At 43.2% G+C, this 15000-nt stretch overlaps 2 protein-coding genes and 1 non-coding gene across 3 annotated transcripts in view; 2 read left to right on the plus strand and 1 right to left on the minus strand.

Annotated features, from left to right (window-relative positions):
- Positions 1–1265: 1265 nt before the first annotated feature.
- Positions 1266–1454, plus strand: LOC121306037. Its single transcript, XR_005948154.1, has one exon. It is a non-coding gene; the product is annotated as a small nucleolar RNA SNORA23 (small nucleolar RNA).
- Positions 1455–3768: 2314 nt separating this feature from the next.
- Positions 3769–7085, plus strand: LOC121305975 (transcription factor Spi-B-like). Its single transcript, XM_041237701.1, has 5 exons — positions 3769–3808; positions 4529–4619; positions 5190–5368; positions 6429–6594; positions 6696–7085. The coding sequence occupies exons 1-5, from the start codon at positions 3806–3808 to the stop codon at positions 7010–7012; spliced, it is 756 nt and encodes a 251-aa protein (XP_041093635.1). The 5' UTR covers positions 3769–3805; the 3' UTR covers positions 7013–7085.
- A 7348-nt stretch (positions 7086–14433) lies between these two features.
- Positions 14434–15000, minus strand: part of LOC121305895 (oxysterols receptor LXR-beta-like) — a 6024-nt gene continuing 5457 nt past the window's right edge. The window contains exons 5-6 of the mRNA XM_041237547.1: positions 14808–15000; positions 14434–14654 (exon numbers count right to left, since the gene is read on the minus strand). The exon at positions 14808–15000 is cut by the window's right edge and continues 16 nt beyond it. Coding sequence (XP_041093481.1) covers positions 14508–14654; positions 14808–15000 — 340 coding nt within the window. The 3' untranslated portion in view covers positions 14434–14507. The remainder of the gene's footprint in view (positions 14655–14807) is intronic.

The following is a 15000-nucleotide window of genomic DNA, read 5'->3' on the forward strand; positions in this document are numbered from 1 at the left end:
GACACCCCCCTGAGTTTCAATAGCCATAGTTTTATATATTATACAGAAACACCAAACACGATTCAGACACCCCCCTGAGTTTCAATAGCCATAGTTTAATATATTATACAGCAACACCAACCACGATTCAGACATTATTGAGTTTCAATAGCCATAGTTTAATATATTATACAGCAACACCAGTAAGATTTAGACACCCCCCTGAGTTTCTGTTAGCCTTAGTTTAATATATTATACAGTGTGTGTGAAACGTGCTCACCACGAAATCAGACACCCCCCTCAGTTTCAATGTGTGTGTAGTTGTGTGTGTATGTGTGTGTGTGTGTGTGTAGTGTGTGTGTGTCTCAGTGTGTGTGTGTGTTTGTGTAGAGTGTTTGTGTAGTGTTCAGTGTGTGTCTCAGTGTGTGGTATGAGTCTCAGTGTACACAGAGTCACCATCACACACACATAGTCACACACACCATGTGTATAGCACCTATCACACACACATATCAGTCTCACAGAGTCACACAGGACACCACATATCACACACAGATCACACACACACAGTGTCCATTCACAAACATATCACACCACACATATCACACACAGTGAGTCATACACATATTGATAACACACAAGAGTCATACACTACAACAATCAGACACACACATATCACAAGTACTATGTCGCACACAGTATGTGTGTCAGTGTGTGTGTTTGTATAGTGTGTGTGTGTAGTGTGTGTGTGTTGTATAGTAGTGTGTGTGTGTGTATGTGTGTGTGTCTCAGTGTGTGTGTTTGTATAGTGTGTGTGTATAGTGCCTGTGTCTCATGTGTGTATAGTCTCAGTGTGTGTGTGTGTGTGTGTGTGTGTCTCAGTGTGTATGTGTGTCTCAGTGTGTGTGTGTATCAGTGTGTGTGTGTGTGTACAAAACACACCCTGTGTATCACAAACATATCACACAGTGTTTACATATAGTCATGGTTCTACACAGAGTATGTATGTGTGTCTCAGTGTACAGTGTTTGTACAGAGTGTGTGTGTATCACACAATGTGTGTGTGTGTGTGCATATTCATTAGCATGTCTCAGTGAGGTCACAGTGTGTGTATTAGTGTGTGTCACCAAACAGTGTCACACACATAACATGTACACACAGTCATACACACACCATATACGGTCACACATAGAGTATACACACACAGAGTCCCACATACCACACGAGAGTCACATGTTACAAGTGTGTATGTCTCAGTGTGTATGTGTGTGTGTGTGTACAGTGTTTGTGTAGTGTGTGTGTAGTGTGTGTGTGTATAGTGTGTGTGTGTGTAGTCAGTATGTCAACACACACATGTCACCACACACATATGTGTGTGTCACAGATGTATGTGTGTCAACAGTGTACAGCACAAGTTGTGTGTATATATCACACACACATACAACAGTGTTCTGTACACAGTGTCACACACACACTCGTATGTCACACACAGTGTCATGTACACACAGTGTGTATCACACACACCAGTGTCAGTGTGTGTGTATCACACACACATGTGTGTCACACACACATCATCACACACAGAGTTTGTGTATGTCACAGGTGTCATCACGTGGTGTGTCACCACACATCAGTACACACACCCACATTAGCGTCACATCTCACATTACACAGAGTACACAGAGTCAACACATACCACATATCACACACAGAGTCTCACATACACACAGAGTATCTAGTGTACACACAGAGTACATGGCACACAACATACGGACGGTGTAGGCGTCACACATATCACACACACACACTATACGGACCACAGCAGTATCAGTGTGTGTGTATAGTGTGTGTGTGTCTCAGTGTGTGTGTCTCAGTGTGTAGTGTGTGTAGTGTGTGTGTATAGTGTGTGTGTATCAGTGTGTGTGTATAGTGCCTGTGTCTCAGTGTGTGTGTATAGTGTGTGTCTCAGTATGTGTGTGTCTCAGTGTATAGTGTGTGTATCAGTGTGTGTGTGTGTCTCAGTGTACAGTGTTTGTATAGTGTGTGTGTATAGTGTGTGTGTCTCAGTGTGTGTGTATAGTGTGTGTGTCTCAGTGTGTGTGTGTGTATGTGTAGTGCCTGTGTCCAGTGTAGTGTGTGTGTCTCAGTATAGTGTGGACACAGAGGTGTGTGTATAGTGTCATATAGGTGTCACACCTATCACATGGTCACACACATAGTGTATGTGCACAGAGTGTGTGTACAAACATACACATAACATCTACACACATATCACGTCACAACACAGTCACACACACATAGTGTGGTGTACACACATACACACTGTCTGTCATATCAGTGTGTGTATGTCTCAGTGTGTTCAGTGTGTAGTGCACTGTCAGGTGTGTGTGTATAGTGTGTACACAGTCTACACACATCTCAACACCACATCACACACACCACACAGTACAGTACACATGTCACATATACACTCAAGTGGAGTCACACACATAGTGCACAAATGTATATGTGTGTTGTGCTCGCATGTGTGTGTGTATCAGTGTGTATAGTGGCACATGTGTGTATAGTGATGTGTGTGTGTGTGTGTGTGTGTGTATATGTGTGTGTGTCTCAGTGTGTGTGTGTGTGTGTGTATAGTGTGTGTGTCTCAGTGTGTAGTGTGTGTATAGTGTCTGTGTCTCAGTGTGTGTGTCTCAGTGTGTGTGTGTAGTGTGTGTGTGTATGTATAGTGTGTGTGTCTCAGTGTGTGTGTCTCAGTGTGTGTGTCTCAGCGTGTATACTGTGGGGTAATAGCGACACCTAGTGGCCAGCTACATCTCTGTCTGTCTGTCTATCTATTTCTTTGTATCTATCTATTGATCTTTATCTATCTGTCTATCTATCTATTTATCTATCTGTGTCTGTCTATCTATCTCTGTCTGTCTAGCTGTCTGTCTAGCTGTCTGTCTGTGTCTCTCGTCGTCAGTTCAGGTCTTTCTCTGATTTATTTAGTGAACTGGGTCTGAGTTTTACTCGAAATACTTTTATTTTGGTGGTGAAGAACACTAAAGGATGTTGTCAATTGGCAAATTTTCTACCGGCAACTCTGAGAAGCAGGAGAGGCAGAATGGAAGGCGTTTTGATTGAGGTGCTTGTTCCTGTTTCTATAGTGAGGGTGACCAAAAGGACTGAAGCTGCTTTTACTTTTTATAAGTTGGCTCAGCAGCTGGAAATGATTCGGAGGACGAGAGCAGTGTGGGAGGAGGTGTGATTGGAAGAGAATCGATTCACAATGGCTTTGGAACGCTTCGTAACACAGTTTTTGTTCCTGGGTAGTAAGGGTTATTAATGTATGTAAATTTACAGTATAATCGTAAATCTCAAAAACGTTGTAGTCGTTTTTGTATTACTTTGGTATAAATGCATGTTCATTTGGGTTCATATGTTTTTTTCTGACTTTATGTGAACGAAGAGACACACACTTGCCCGTTTTCCCATTGGAAATAGTGATATTTTGAAATATCACTGTCCTGGTCACAAAAGCAAAGTTTGTGGGGGAATAATAGCCATTTTCTATACTTTTGAGGCATAAGCAATTAGGAAATAACCCTTAATACCCAGGAACAAAAACTGTGTTACACAGTGTAATTATTGTAAGAGAGTTTTCTGTGGACGTCTGTGCTGTTTGTTTATTGTGTGCTGTTAATATTGATAGATAGAAATAAAGGATATTTAAAAAAGAAATTAAAAATATATATCTATCTCTCTATCTGTAATTATTTAAAGATAAATCTCTTATGTTTTATTTTCTTATATTTTCAGGCCTGAAAATCAGCCAGTTTCACAAATGGTGAGTTTAATACAGATTATTATTATTATTATTATTATTATTATTATTATTATTAACATGTGGATTAGATGCTACTATTGATTTAGTGGGAGAGAGCGAGAGATGGAGAGGCAGAGACAGAGAGGGGGGATGGAGGGAGAGAAGGGGAGAGGAGATGGAGGGATGTAGAGAGATGGAGGGAGGGAGAGAGAGATGGAAAGGGAGGGAAAGGAGAGAGATGGAGGGAGAGATTCAGAGAGGGAGAGAGATGGAGGGAGAGATTCAGAGAGAGGGAGAGTGAGACAGATGAAGAGAGAGGAAGAGGGAGATTCAAAGAGGGAGAGAGATGGAGAGGGAGAGAGATGGAGGGGGAGGGAGAGAGAGACAGAGATGGAGAGGAAGAGGGAGATTCAAAGATGGAGAGAGGGAGAGAGATGGATGGAGAGAGAGAGGGGAGAGAGAGAGAGAGAGGGAGGGAGGTACAGTGGCAGTATTGTGACTCTGTCTTGCACTCTTGCGTGGAGATTTTGCATATCGGAGCACTTCGCTTTGCATGCGGGGCGGCTCCATGACGACGCTCTGCAAACACACCTGAAAACCAAAAACCACACACAGAGCCGTCTGTAACAGACTCCTCTCTGTCTCTCTCCTCCCTAAACCAACAGCAGGGTCCAGCCCCCTGCTCCCACTGTCCCTCTCTCTCTCGCGCCCCTTCATTGAAAACTCTCTCCTGATTCTCAGATCACTGACGGGGTCTCGGATGAAACTGATCCCTACTCGAAACTGGAAGGTCTGTTTTCGTCCTTCTTGAACGGAGACGAGTCAAACACCAGTAAGTAAAACGAGAGGAGAGGAGAGGAGAGAGAGCAGTGTGAAATACATTAGCCTGAATACAGGAGTGAGGAATATATATATAGACAGAGTGGATATTGTTAACCTGCGACACTGCTGCCCCCCGGTGGAGGACAGAAGTACAGCAGTGAGCTGTCTATCCTGTCCTGGAGGAGGAGAGAAATCCTCCTTCCTGCTTTTCCTATGCAAATTCACCCTCTTATTTGCATCTTGCGGCTTCAGTTGGTGTCGTTCTGAGAGCCGGTTACCTTGAAAAGAGCAAACTGCAAACAAAGAGAAGCTTTTACAAGAGGGGAAAGAAACAAAAAACACACACACTGGCACGCACGCACGCACACACACACACACACACACACACACACACACACACACACACACACACACACACACACACACTGGCACACACTGGCACGCACGCACACACACAGACACACACTGGCACGCACGCACGCACGCATGCACACACACACTGAGACACATGCACACACACTGTGCTGTGTTAGTGAAGGTTCTTCTATACTAAGTCTGTGTTAATTTCTGTTTTGTATAGACACAGTTTGGGGATGGGAAGACAGCCAGGACCCCAATAATTTAGAGGGGTTCCCTCCTAGCCTCCTCACCCCACTGCAGAACGTTCAGATCACATCCCAGCACCTTCCTTATCAGCCTTTGAGCAGCGACACAGAGAGAAATACAGAGAAGACTCTGCACTGGACCAACAGCCAGCAGGTAAAGAAATCCATTCTCTCCCCTCTTATTAGCTTTATTAACAGGATCACTGGCCCCTCCCTTTAAAGGAGCGCTGACCATCTTTAAAATCCATTCTCTCACCTCTTATTAGCTTTATTAACAGGATCACTGACCCCTCCCTTTAAAGGAGCGCTGACCATCTTTAAAATCCATTCTCTCACCTCTTATTAGCTTTATTAACAGGATCACTGACCCCTCCCTTTAAAGGAGCGCTGACCATCTTTAAAATCCATTCTCTCACCTCTTATTAGCTTTATTAACAGGATCGCTCCCCTCCCTTTAAAGGAGCCTGACCATCCCATTCTTTAAGCTTTAGGATCACTGCTCCCTTTAAAGGACCATCTTTAAAATCCATTCTCTCACCTCTTATTAGCTTTATTAACAGGATCACTGACCCCTCCCTTTAAAGGAGCGCTGACCATCTTTAAAATCCATTCTCTCACCTCTTATTAGCTTTATTAACAGGATCACTGGCCCCTCCCTTTAAAGGAGCGCTGACCATCTTTAAAATCCATTCTCTCACCTCTTATTAGCTTTATTAACAGGATCACTGGCCCCTCCCTTTAAAGGAGCGCTGACCATCTTTAAAATCCATTCTCTCACCTCTTATTAGCTTTATTAACAGGATCACTGGCCCCTCCCTTTAAAGGAGCGCTGACCATCTTTAAAATCCATTCTCTCACCTCTTATTAGCTTTATTAACAGGATCACTGGCCCCTCCCTTTAAAGGAGCGCTGACCATCTTTAAAATCCATTCTCTCACCTCTTATTAGCTTTATTAACAGGATCACTGACCCCTCCCTTTAAAGGAGCGCTGACCATCTTTAAAATCCATTCTCTCACCTCTTATTAGCTTTATTAACAGGATCACTGACCAAAATCCATTCTCTCACCTCTTCATTAGCTTTATTAACAGGATCACTGGCCCCTCCCTTTAAAGGAGCGCTGACCATCTTTAAAATCCATTCTCTCACCTCTTATTAGCTTTATTAACAGGATCGCCAGCCCCTTCCTTTTTAATTTTAATTTTTTTCTTTAGGTCTACCAATCATACACTTCGTTTCCTGCATCGCTAAGCGACCACCTAAGCTCCGCCCCCTCAGAGGACGATGAGTTCCGAAACCTGGATAGCCCCGCCCTCGAGGTGTCAGACAGCGAATCAGATGACACGATACCCCCCCGGGACTCGCCCACTTACTATGGAGGTGTGTGTGTCATTAGAGGGGGTTATTATTATAATTATTATTATTATTATTATTATTATTATTTATTACTACAGGCAATAAGTCTCCTCTCTCTCTCCCAGTCCCCCACACCAGTCTCCCCAGTAAGAGGAAGCAGCGTCTCTACCAGTTCCTCCTGTCCCTCCTCCACAGAGGAGAGATGAGAGAGTGTGTCTGGTGGCTGGATCGAGAGCTTGGGATATTTCAGTTCTCCTCCAAGCACAAGGAATCTCTCGCTCACCTCTGGGGGGCGCAAAAGGGCAACCGCAAGGCCATGACCTACCAGAAGATGGCGCGAGCCCTGAGGAATTATGGGAAAACTGGAGAGATCCGGAAAGTGAAAAAGAAACTCACCTACCAGTTTGATACGTCACTGCTGGAGAGGAGCGTGCGCAAGTGAATCGGACTGTGTGTGTGCGCGTGTGTGTCTCTCTCTCTCTCTCATTAGCGGTGATGCTGTGTGTGTCTCTCTCTCTCTCATTAGCAGTGACGCTGTGTGTGTCTCTCTCTCTCTCTCATTAGCGGTGACGCTGTGTGTGTCTCTGTGCCTCTCTCTCATTAGCAGTGACGCTGTGTGTGTCTCTCTCTCTCTCTCATTAGCGGTGACGCTGTGTGTGTCTCTCTCTCTCTCATTAGCAGTGACGCTGTGTGTGTCTCTGTGCCTCTCTCTCATTAGCGGTGACGCTGTGTGTGTCTCTGTGCCTCTCTCTCATTAGCAGTGACGCTGTGTGTGTCTCTCTCTCTCTCATTAGCGGTGACGCTGTGTGTGTCTCTCTGCCTCTCTCTCATTAGCGGTGACGCTGTGTGTGTCTCTGTGCCTCTCTCTCATTAGCGGTGACGCTGTGTGTGTCTCTGTGCCTCTCTCTCATTAGCAGTGACGCTGTGTGTGTCTCTCTCTCTCTCATTAGCGGTGACGCTGTGTGTGTCTCTCTCTCTCTCTCATTAGCAGTGACGCTGTGTGTGTCTCTCTCTCTCTCTCATTAGCAGTGACGCTGTGTGTGTCTCTCTCTCTCTCATTAGCGGTGACGCTGTGTGTGTCTCTCTCTCTCTCATTAGCGGTGACGCTGTGTGTGTCTCTCTCTCTCTCATTAGCAGTGACGCTGTGTGTGTCTCTGTGCCTCTCTCTCATTAGCGGTGACGCTGTGTGTGTCTCTCTCTCTCTCATTAGCAGTGACGCTGTGTGTGTCTCTCTCTCTCTCATTAGCAGTGACGCTGATTAGCGCGCTGTGTGTGTCTCTCTCTCTCTCATTAGCAGTGACGCTGTGTGTGTCTCTCTGCCTCTCTCTCATTAGCAGTGACGCTGTGTGTGTCTCTGTGCCTCTCTCTCATTAGCAGTGACGCTGTGTGTGTCTCTGTGCCTCTCTCTCATTAGCGGTGACGCTGTGTGTGTCTCTCTCTCTCTCTCATTAGCGGTGACGCTGTGTGTGTCTCTCTCTCTCTCTCATTAGCGGTGACGCTGTGTGTGTCTCTGTGCTCTCTCTCATTAGCAGTGACGCTGTGTGTGTCTCTCTCTCTCATTAGCAGTGACGCTGTGTGTGTCTCTGTGCCTCTCTCTCATTAGCAGTGACGCTGTGTGTGTCTCTCTCTCTCTCATTAGCAGTGACGCTGTGTGTGTCTCTCTCTCTCTCATTAGCAGTGACGCTGTGTGTGTCTCTCTCTCTCTCATTAGCGGTGACGCTGTGTGTGTCTCTCTCTCTCTCATTAGCGGTGACGCTGTGTGTGTCTCTCTCTCTCTCATTAGCTGACGCTGTGTGTGTCTCTCTCTCTCTCTCATTAGCAGTGACGCTGTGTGTGTCTCTCTCTCTCTCATTAGCGGTGACGCTGTGTGTGTCTCTGTGCCTCTCTCTCATTAGCGGTGACGCTGTGTGTGTCTCTCTCTCTCTCTCATTAGCAGTGACGCTGTGTGTGTCTCTGTGCCTCTCTCTCATTAGCAGTGACGCTGTGTGTGTCTCTCTCTCTCTCTCATTAGCAGTGACGCTGTGTGTGTCTCTCTCTCTCTCTCATTAGCGGTGACGCTGTGTGTGTCTCTGTGCTCTCTCTCATTAGCAGTGACGCTGTGTGTGCTGTGTGTGTCTCTCTCTCTCTCATTAGCAGTGACGCTGTGTGTGTCTCTCTCTCTCTCATTAGCGGTGACGCTGTGTGTGTCTCTGTGCCTCTCATTAGTGGTGATGCTGTGATATATTTTCAAGTTAAAAAAAATATATATTTTTTAATTATTTAAAAAAATGAAAATTCTACCAAGAAAAAAAAAAAATATTGCAAATCTGTTTATTATAACTGGAAAGGAAATAATGTTTGTGTTTTTTTTTTTCATTAATAATACGACAGGAGCCTTTTTAAAATGCATTTTGACTGTTTCTGATATTCATTTTAAAAGAAATGTATAATTTATAATTTTGTAATTATCTTTTTTTTTAAAATCTTTCTTTCTAATTCCCTGTACAAATAATTGTAGATATTTTTAAATAAATGTTTTATACTAATGTTACTTGAACTAGATATGGTTTTTTTTTCAGATTTTCTGAGGGTCTATGGACTAATGATCCTGTTAATAAAGCTAATAAGAGGTGAGAGAATGGATTTTAAAGATGGTCAGCGCTCCTTTAAAGGGAGGGGTCAGTGATCCTGTTAATAAAGCTAATAAGAGGTGAGAGAATGGATTTTAAAGATGGGCAGCGCTCCTTTAAAGGGAGGGGTCAGTGATCCTGTTAATAAAGCTAATAAGAGGTGAGAGAATGGATTTTAAAGATGGTCAGCGCTCCTTTAAAGGGAGGGGTCAGTGATCCTGTTAATAAAGCTAATAAGAGGTGAGAGAATGGATTTTAAAGATGGTCAGCGCTCCTTTAAAGGGAGGGGCCAGTGATCCTGTTAATAAAGCTAATAAGAGGTGAGAGAATGGATTTTAAAGATGGTCAGCGCTCCTTTAAAGGGAGGGGCCAGTGATCATGTTAATAAAGCTAATAAGAGGTGAGAGAATGGATTTTAAAGATGGGCAGCGCTCCTTTAAAGGGAGGGGTCAGTGATCCTGTTAATAAAGCTAATAAGAGGTGAGAGAATGGATTTTAAAGATGGTCAGCGCTCCTTTAAAGGGAGGGGCCAGTGATCCTGTTAATAAAGCTAATAAGAGGTGAGAGAATGGATTTTAAAGATGGTCAGCGCTCCTTTAAAGGGAGGGGTCAGTGATCCTGTTAATAAAGCTAATAAGAGGTGAGAGAATGGATTTTAAAGATGGTCAGCGCTCCTGTAAAGGGAGGGGCCAGTGATCATGTTAATAAAGCTAATAAGAGGTGAGAGAATGGATTTTAAAGATGGTCAGCGCTCCTTTAAAGGGAGGGGCCAGTGATCATGTTAATAAAGCTAATAAGAGGTGAGAGAATGGATTTTAAAGATGGTCAGCGCTCCTTTAAAGGGAGGGGCCAGTGATCCTGTTAATAAAGCTAATAAGAGGTGAGAGAATGGATTTTAAAGAATGGTTGCAATGCTCCTTCTAAAGGGAAACTCGGTACTGCAGATATGTTAATTCAACGGGGGAAGCTGCAGTAACAAATCCGTCTAATCGCGCTCTCTAGTGGCGAGATGCCGGTACTGCATGCGTGGGATTCCTATTTTGGCTCCAAGAGACAGCTGTTTATACTGTGGGAAATTCCCGAGTTTCGGTAAATGGGAAAAAAACGGCAGGGAATTTTCCACCGGCCAACTGCAGGCTACATTTTCCAAGAGCTGACAGACCTGATATTGATGAGATTCCAGCCCTCTGAAATGTCTTTATAATAAATACAGCACTAGACCCTGATATTGATGAGATCCAGCCCTCTGAAATGTCTTTATAATATACAGCACTAGACCCTGATATTGATGAGATCCAGCCCTCTGAAATGTCTTTATAATATACAGCACTAGACCCTGATATTGATGAGATCCAGCCCTCTGAAATGTCTTTATAATATACAGCACTAGACCCTGATATTGATGAGACACAGCCCTCTGAAATGTCTTTATAATATACAGCACTAGACCCTGATATTGATGAGATCCAGCCCTCTGAAATGTCTTTATAATATACAGCACTAGACCCTGATATTGATGAGATCCAGCCCTCTGAAATGTCTTTATAATATACAGCACTAGACCCTGATATTGATGAGATCCAGCCCTCTGAAATGTCTTTATAATATACAGCACTAGACCCTGATATTGATGAGATCCAGCCCTCTGAAATGTCTTTATAATATACAGCGCTAGACCCTGATATTGATGAGACACAGCCCTCTGAAATGTCTTTATAATATACAGCACTAGACCCTGATATTGATGAGATCCAGCCCTCTGAAATGTCTTTATAATATACAGCACTAGACCCTGATATTGATGAGATCCAGCCCTCTGAAATGTCTTTATAATATACAGCGCTAGACCCTGATATTGATGAGATCCAGCCCTCTGAAATGTCTTTATAATATACAGCACTAGACCCTGATATTGATGAGACACAGCCCTCTGAAATGTCTTTATAATATACAGCACTAGACCCTGATATTGATGAGATCCAGCCCTCTGAAATGTCTTTATAATATACAGCACTAGACCCTGATATTGATGAGATCCAGCCCTCTGAAATGTCTTTATAATATACAGCACTAGACCCTGATATTGATGAGACACAGCCCTCTGAAATGTCTTTATAATATACAGCGCTAGACCCTGATATTGATGAGATCCAGCCCTCTGAAATGTCTTTATAATATACAGCGCTAGACCCTGATATTGATGAGATCCAGCCCTCTGAAATGTCTTTATAATATACAGCACTAGACCCTGATATTGATGAGATCCAGCCCTCTGAAATGTCTTTATAATATACAGCACTAGACCCTGATATTGATGAGATCCAGCCCTCTGAAATGTCTTTATAATATACAGCACTAGACCCTGATATTGATGAGATCCAGCCCTCTGAAATGTCTTTATAATATACAGCGCTAGACCCTGATATTGATGAGACACAGCCCTCTGAAATGTCTTTATAATACACAGCACTAGACCCTGATATTGATGAGACCAGCCCTCTGAAATGTCTTTATAATATACAGCACTAGACCCTGATATTGATGAGACCAGCCCTCTGAAATGTCTTTATAATATACAGCACTAGACCCTGATATTGATGAGACCAGCCCTCTGAAATGTCTTTATAATATACAGCACTAGACCCTGATATTGATGAGATCCAGCCCTCTGAAATGTCTTTATAATATACAGCGCTAGACCCTGATATTGATGAGATCCAGCCCTCTGAAATGTCTTTATAATATACAGCACTAGACCCTGATATTGATGAGATCCAGCCCTCTGAAATGTCTTTATAATATACAGCACTAGACCCTGATATTGATGAGATCCAGCCCTCTGAAATGTCTTTATAATATACAGCGCTAGACCCTGATATTGATGAGATCCAGCCCTCTGAAATGTCTTTATAATATACAGCACTAGACCCTGATATTGATGAGATCCAGCCCTCTGAAATGTCTTTATAATATACAGCACTAGACCCTGATATTGATGAGATCCAGCCCTCTGAAATGTCTTTATAATATACAGCGCTAGACCCTGATATTGATGAGACACAGCCCTCTGAAATGTCTTTATAATATACAGCACTAGACCCTGATATTGATGAGACACAGCCCTCTGAAATGTCTTTATAATACACAGCACTAGAAAATACTTATTATACTAGCCCGCTTAATATTATATTGATGAGACACAGCCCTCTGAAATGTCTTTATAATATACAGCACTAGACCCTGATATTGATGAGATCCAGCCCTCTGAAATGTCTTTATAATATACAGCACTAGACCCTGATATTGATGAGATCCAGCCCTCTGAAATGTCTTTATAATATACAGCGCTAGACCCTGATATTGATGAGATCCAGCCCTCTGAAATGTCTTTATAATATACAGCACTAGACCCTGATATTGATGAGATCCAGCCCTCTGAAATGTCTTTATAATATACAGCACTAGACCCTGATATTGATGAGATCCAGCCCTCTGAAATGTCTTTATAATATACAGCACTAGACCCTGATATTGATGAGATCCAGCCCTCTGAAATGTCTTTATAATATACAGCACTAGACCCTGATATTGATGAGATCCAGCCCTCTGAAATGTCTTTATAATATACAGCACTAGACCCTGATATTGATGAGATCCAGCCCTCTGAAATGTCTTTATAATATACAGCGCTAGACCCTGATATTGATGAGATCCAGCCCTCTGAAATGTCTTTATAATATACAGCACTAGACCCTGATATTGATGAGATCCAGCCCTCTGAAATGTCTTTATAATATACAGCACTAGACCCTGATATTGATGAGATCCAGCCCTCTGAAATGTCTTTATAATATACAGCGCTAGACCCTGATATTGATGAGATCCAGCCCTCTGAAATGTCTTTATAATATACAGCGCTAGACCCTGATATTGATGAGATCCAGCCCTCTGAAATGTCTTTATAATATACAGCACTAGACCCTGATATTGATGAGACACAGCCCTCTGAAATGTCTTTATAATACACAGCACTAGACCCTGATATTGATGAGACACAGCCCTCTGAAATGTCTTTATAATATACAGCACTAGACCCTGATATTGATGAGATCCAGCCCTCTGAAATGTCTTTATAACATACAGCGCTAGACCCTGATATTGATGAGATCCAGCCCTCTGAAATGTCTTTATAATATACAGCGCTAGACCCTGATATTGATGAGATCCAGCCCTCTGAAATGTCTTTATAATATACAGCACTAGACCCTGATATTGATGAGATCCAGCCCTCTGAAATGTCTTTATAATATACAGCACTAGACCCTGATATTGATGAGATCCAGCCCTCTGAAATGTCTTTATAATATACAGCGCTAGACCCTGATATTTATGAATATAAATGTCAGCGCTAGACCCTGATATTGATGAGACACAGCCCTCTGAAATGTCTTTATAATATACAGCACTAGACCCTGATATTGATGAGATCCAGCCCTCTGAAATGTCTTTATAATATACAGCGCTAGACCCTGATATTGATGAGACCCAGCCCTCTGAAATGTCTTTATAATATACAGCAGACAGACAGACACAAGAAGAAAGTCATCAGTCAGATTGTAACATGTTTGTGTTTTATTCAGTTGTTTAAATGTTTTTAAAATAAAATTTACAAAAAAAGAAAAAACTTAAATTTGTGACAGGACATTGTCAGGAAATTTTTAATAATAATAATAATAATAATTATATAACTAAGTTGCTTTAGCCAGCTGCCCATGTTCGTTAATAAATACAAGATATATATATATTTTAAATCTCTAAAAATAATTGTATTATTTGCAACAAACAGAATAAAGCAAAACTGAATACATTTCAGAACGAGGAGAAAAGATAACAGGCAGAATTGACGAAACGCACGTTGCAAATTGAATTCGATTCAGGAATGCGTTCAGTAGAAAAAACTGGGAGACGAAGAACAGAGGGGTTTTTTTCCAGTGCAAATCATAACAAACTACAGCTGTGAGAACTCTCTCTGACCACCAGAGGGCGAGAGGCGTACTAGCAAATCTCTCAAACTCTCCTCTCTCGCTCTCTCTCCTCCTCGCTCTCTCCACTCTCCTCTCTCCCTCCTCTCTCTCCTCTCCTCTCTCTCTCCCTCCTCTCTCCCCCCTCTCTCTCTCCTCCTCGCTCTCTCCACTCTCCTCTCTCCCTCCTCTCCTCCTCCTCGCTCTCTCTCCCTCCTCTCTCCCCCCTCTCTCTCTCCTCCTCGCTCTCTCCTCTCTCCTCTCCTCTCTCCTCTCCTCTCCTCCTCCTCTCCCTCTCTCTCCCCCCTCACTCGTGCACGTCCCAGATCTCTGACAGTAGGGGTGGTAATCTCTTGTCCTGCAGTCTGAGAGCGAACACTTGCTCTGAGTGTGCGCTGGACAGGGTCCGCAGACTCACCAGCTTCATCAGCATCCGAGGAAACATCAAACAATCCTGGAGAGAAGAACGAGGGCCGAGAGAAACACAAGGGCAAATCATTCTGAAATGCTACTGAAGACAATGCAAGAAAACCCAACTAATGCACACAGAATGTAATCTACTCTCTCCTGTCTTCTCTCCCCCCTCTCTCCTCTCCCCTCTCTGTACCTGCGGTCTCTTGATTCGTGTGTAAGCTCTCAGCGCCTCCACGTAGGGGAGCTGCAGTTGTTCCACTAGCCCTGGGTTGGTGACGTTGGGTCGGTCCGCGGAGAAGAGTGAGATAGCGATTAGCAGAGCGAACTCCTCTCCATCCAGCATGAGACCTCGCATCCCTCGCGAAAACTCAAAGATAGGGTTAATA

Source organism: Polyodon spathula, chromosome 45, assembly GCF_017654505.1.
Source record: "Polyodon spathula isolate WHYD16114869_AA chromosome 45, ASM1765450v1, whole genome shotgun sequence".
In the NCBI taxonomy this organism is placed as follows: domain Eukaryota; kingdom Metazoa; phylum Chordata; class Actinopteri; order Acipenseriformes; family Polyodontidae; genus Polyodon; species Polyodon spathula.

Coding starts and splice junctions, on each gene's coding strand:
- LOC121305975 (XM_041237701.1), top strand. Junction 4,620..5,189: donor CGGAGACGAGTCAAACACCA/GTAAGTAAAACG, acceptor TGTTTTGTATAG/ACACAGTTTGGGGATGGGAA. Junction 5,369..6,428: donor ACTGGACCAACAGCCAGCAG/GTAAAGAAATCC, acceptor TTTTTTCTTTAG/GTCTACCAATCATACACTTC.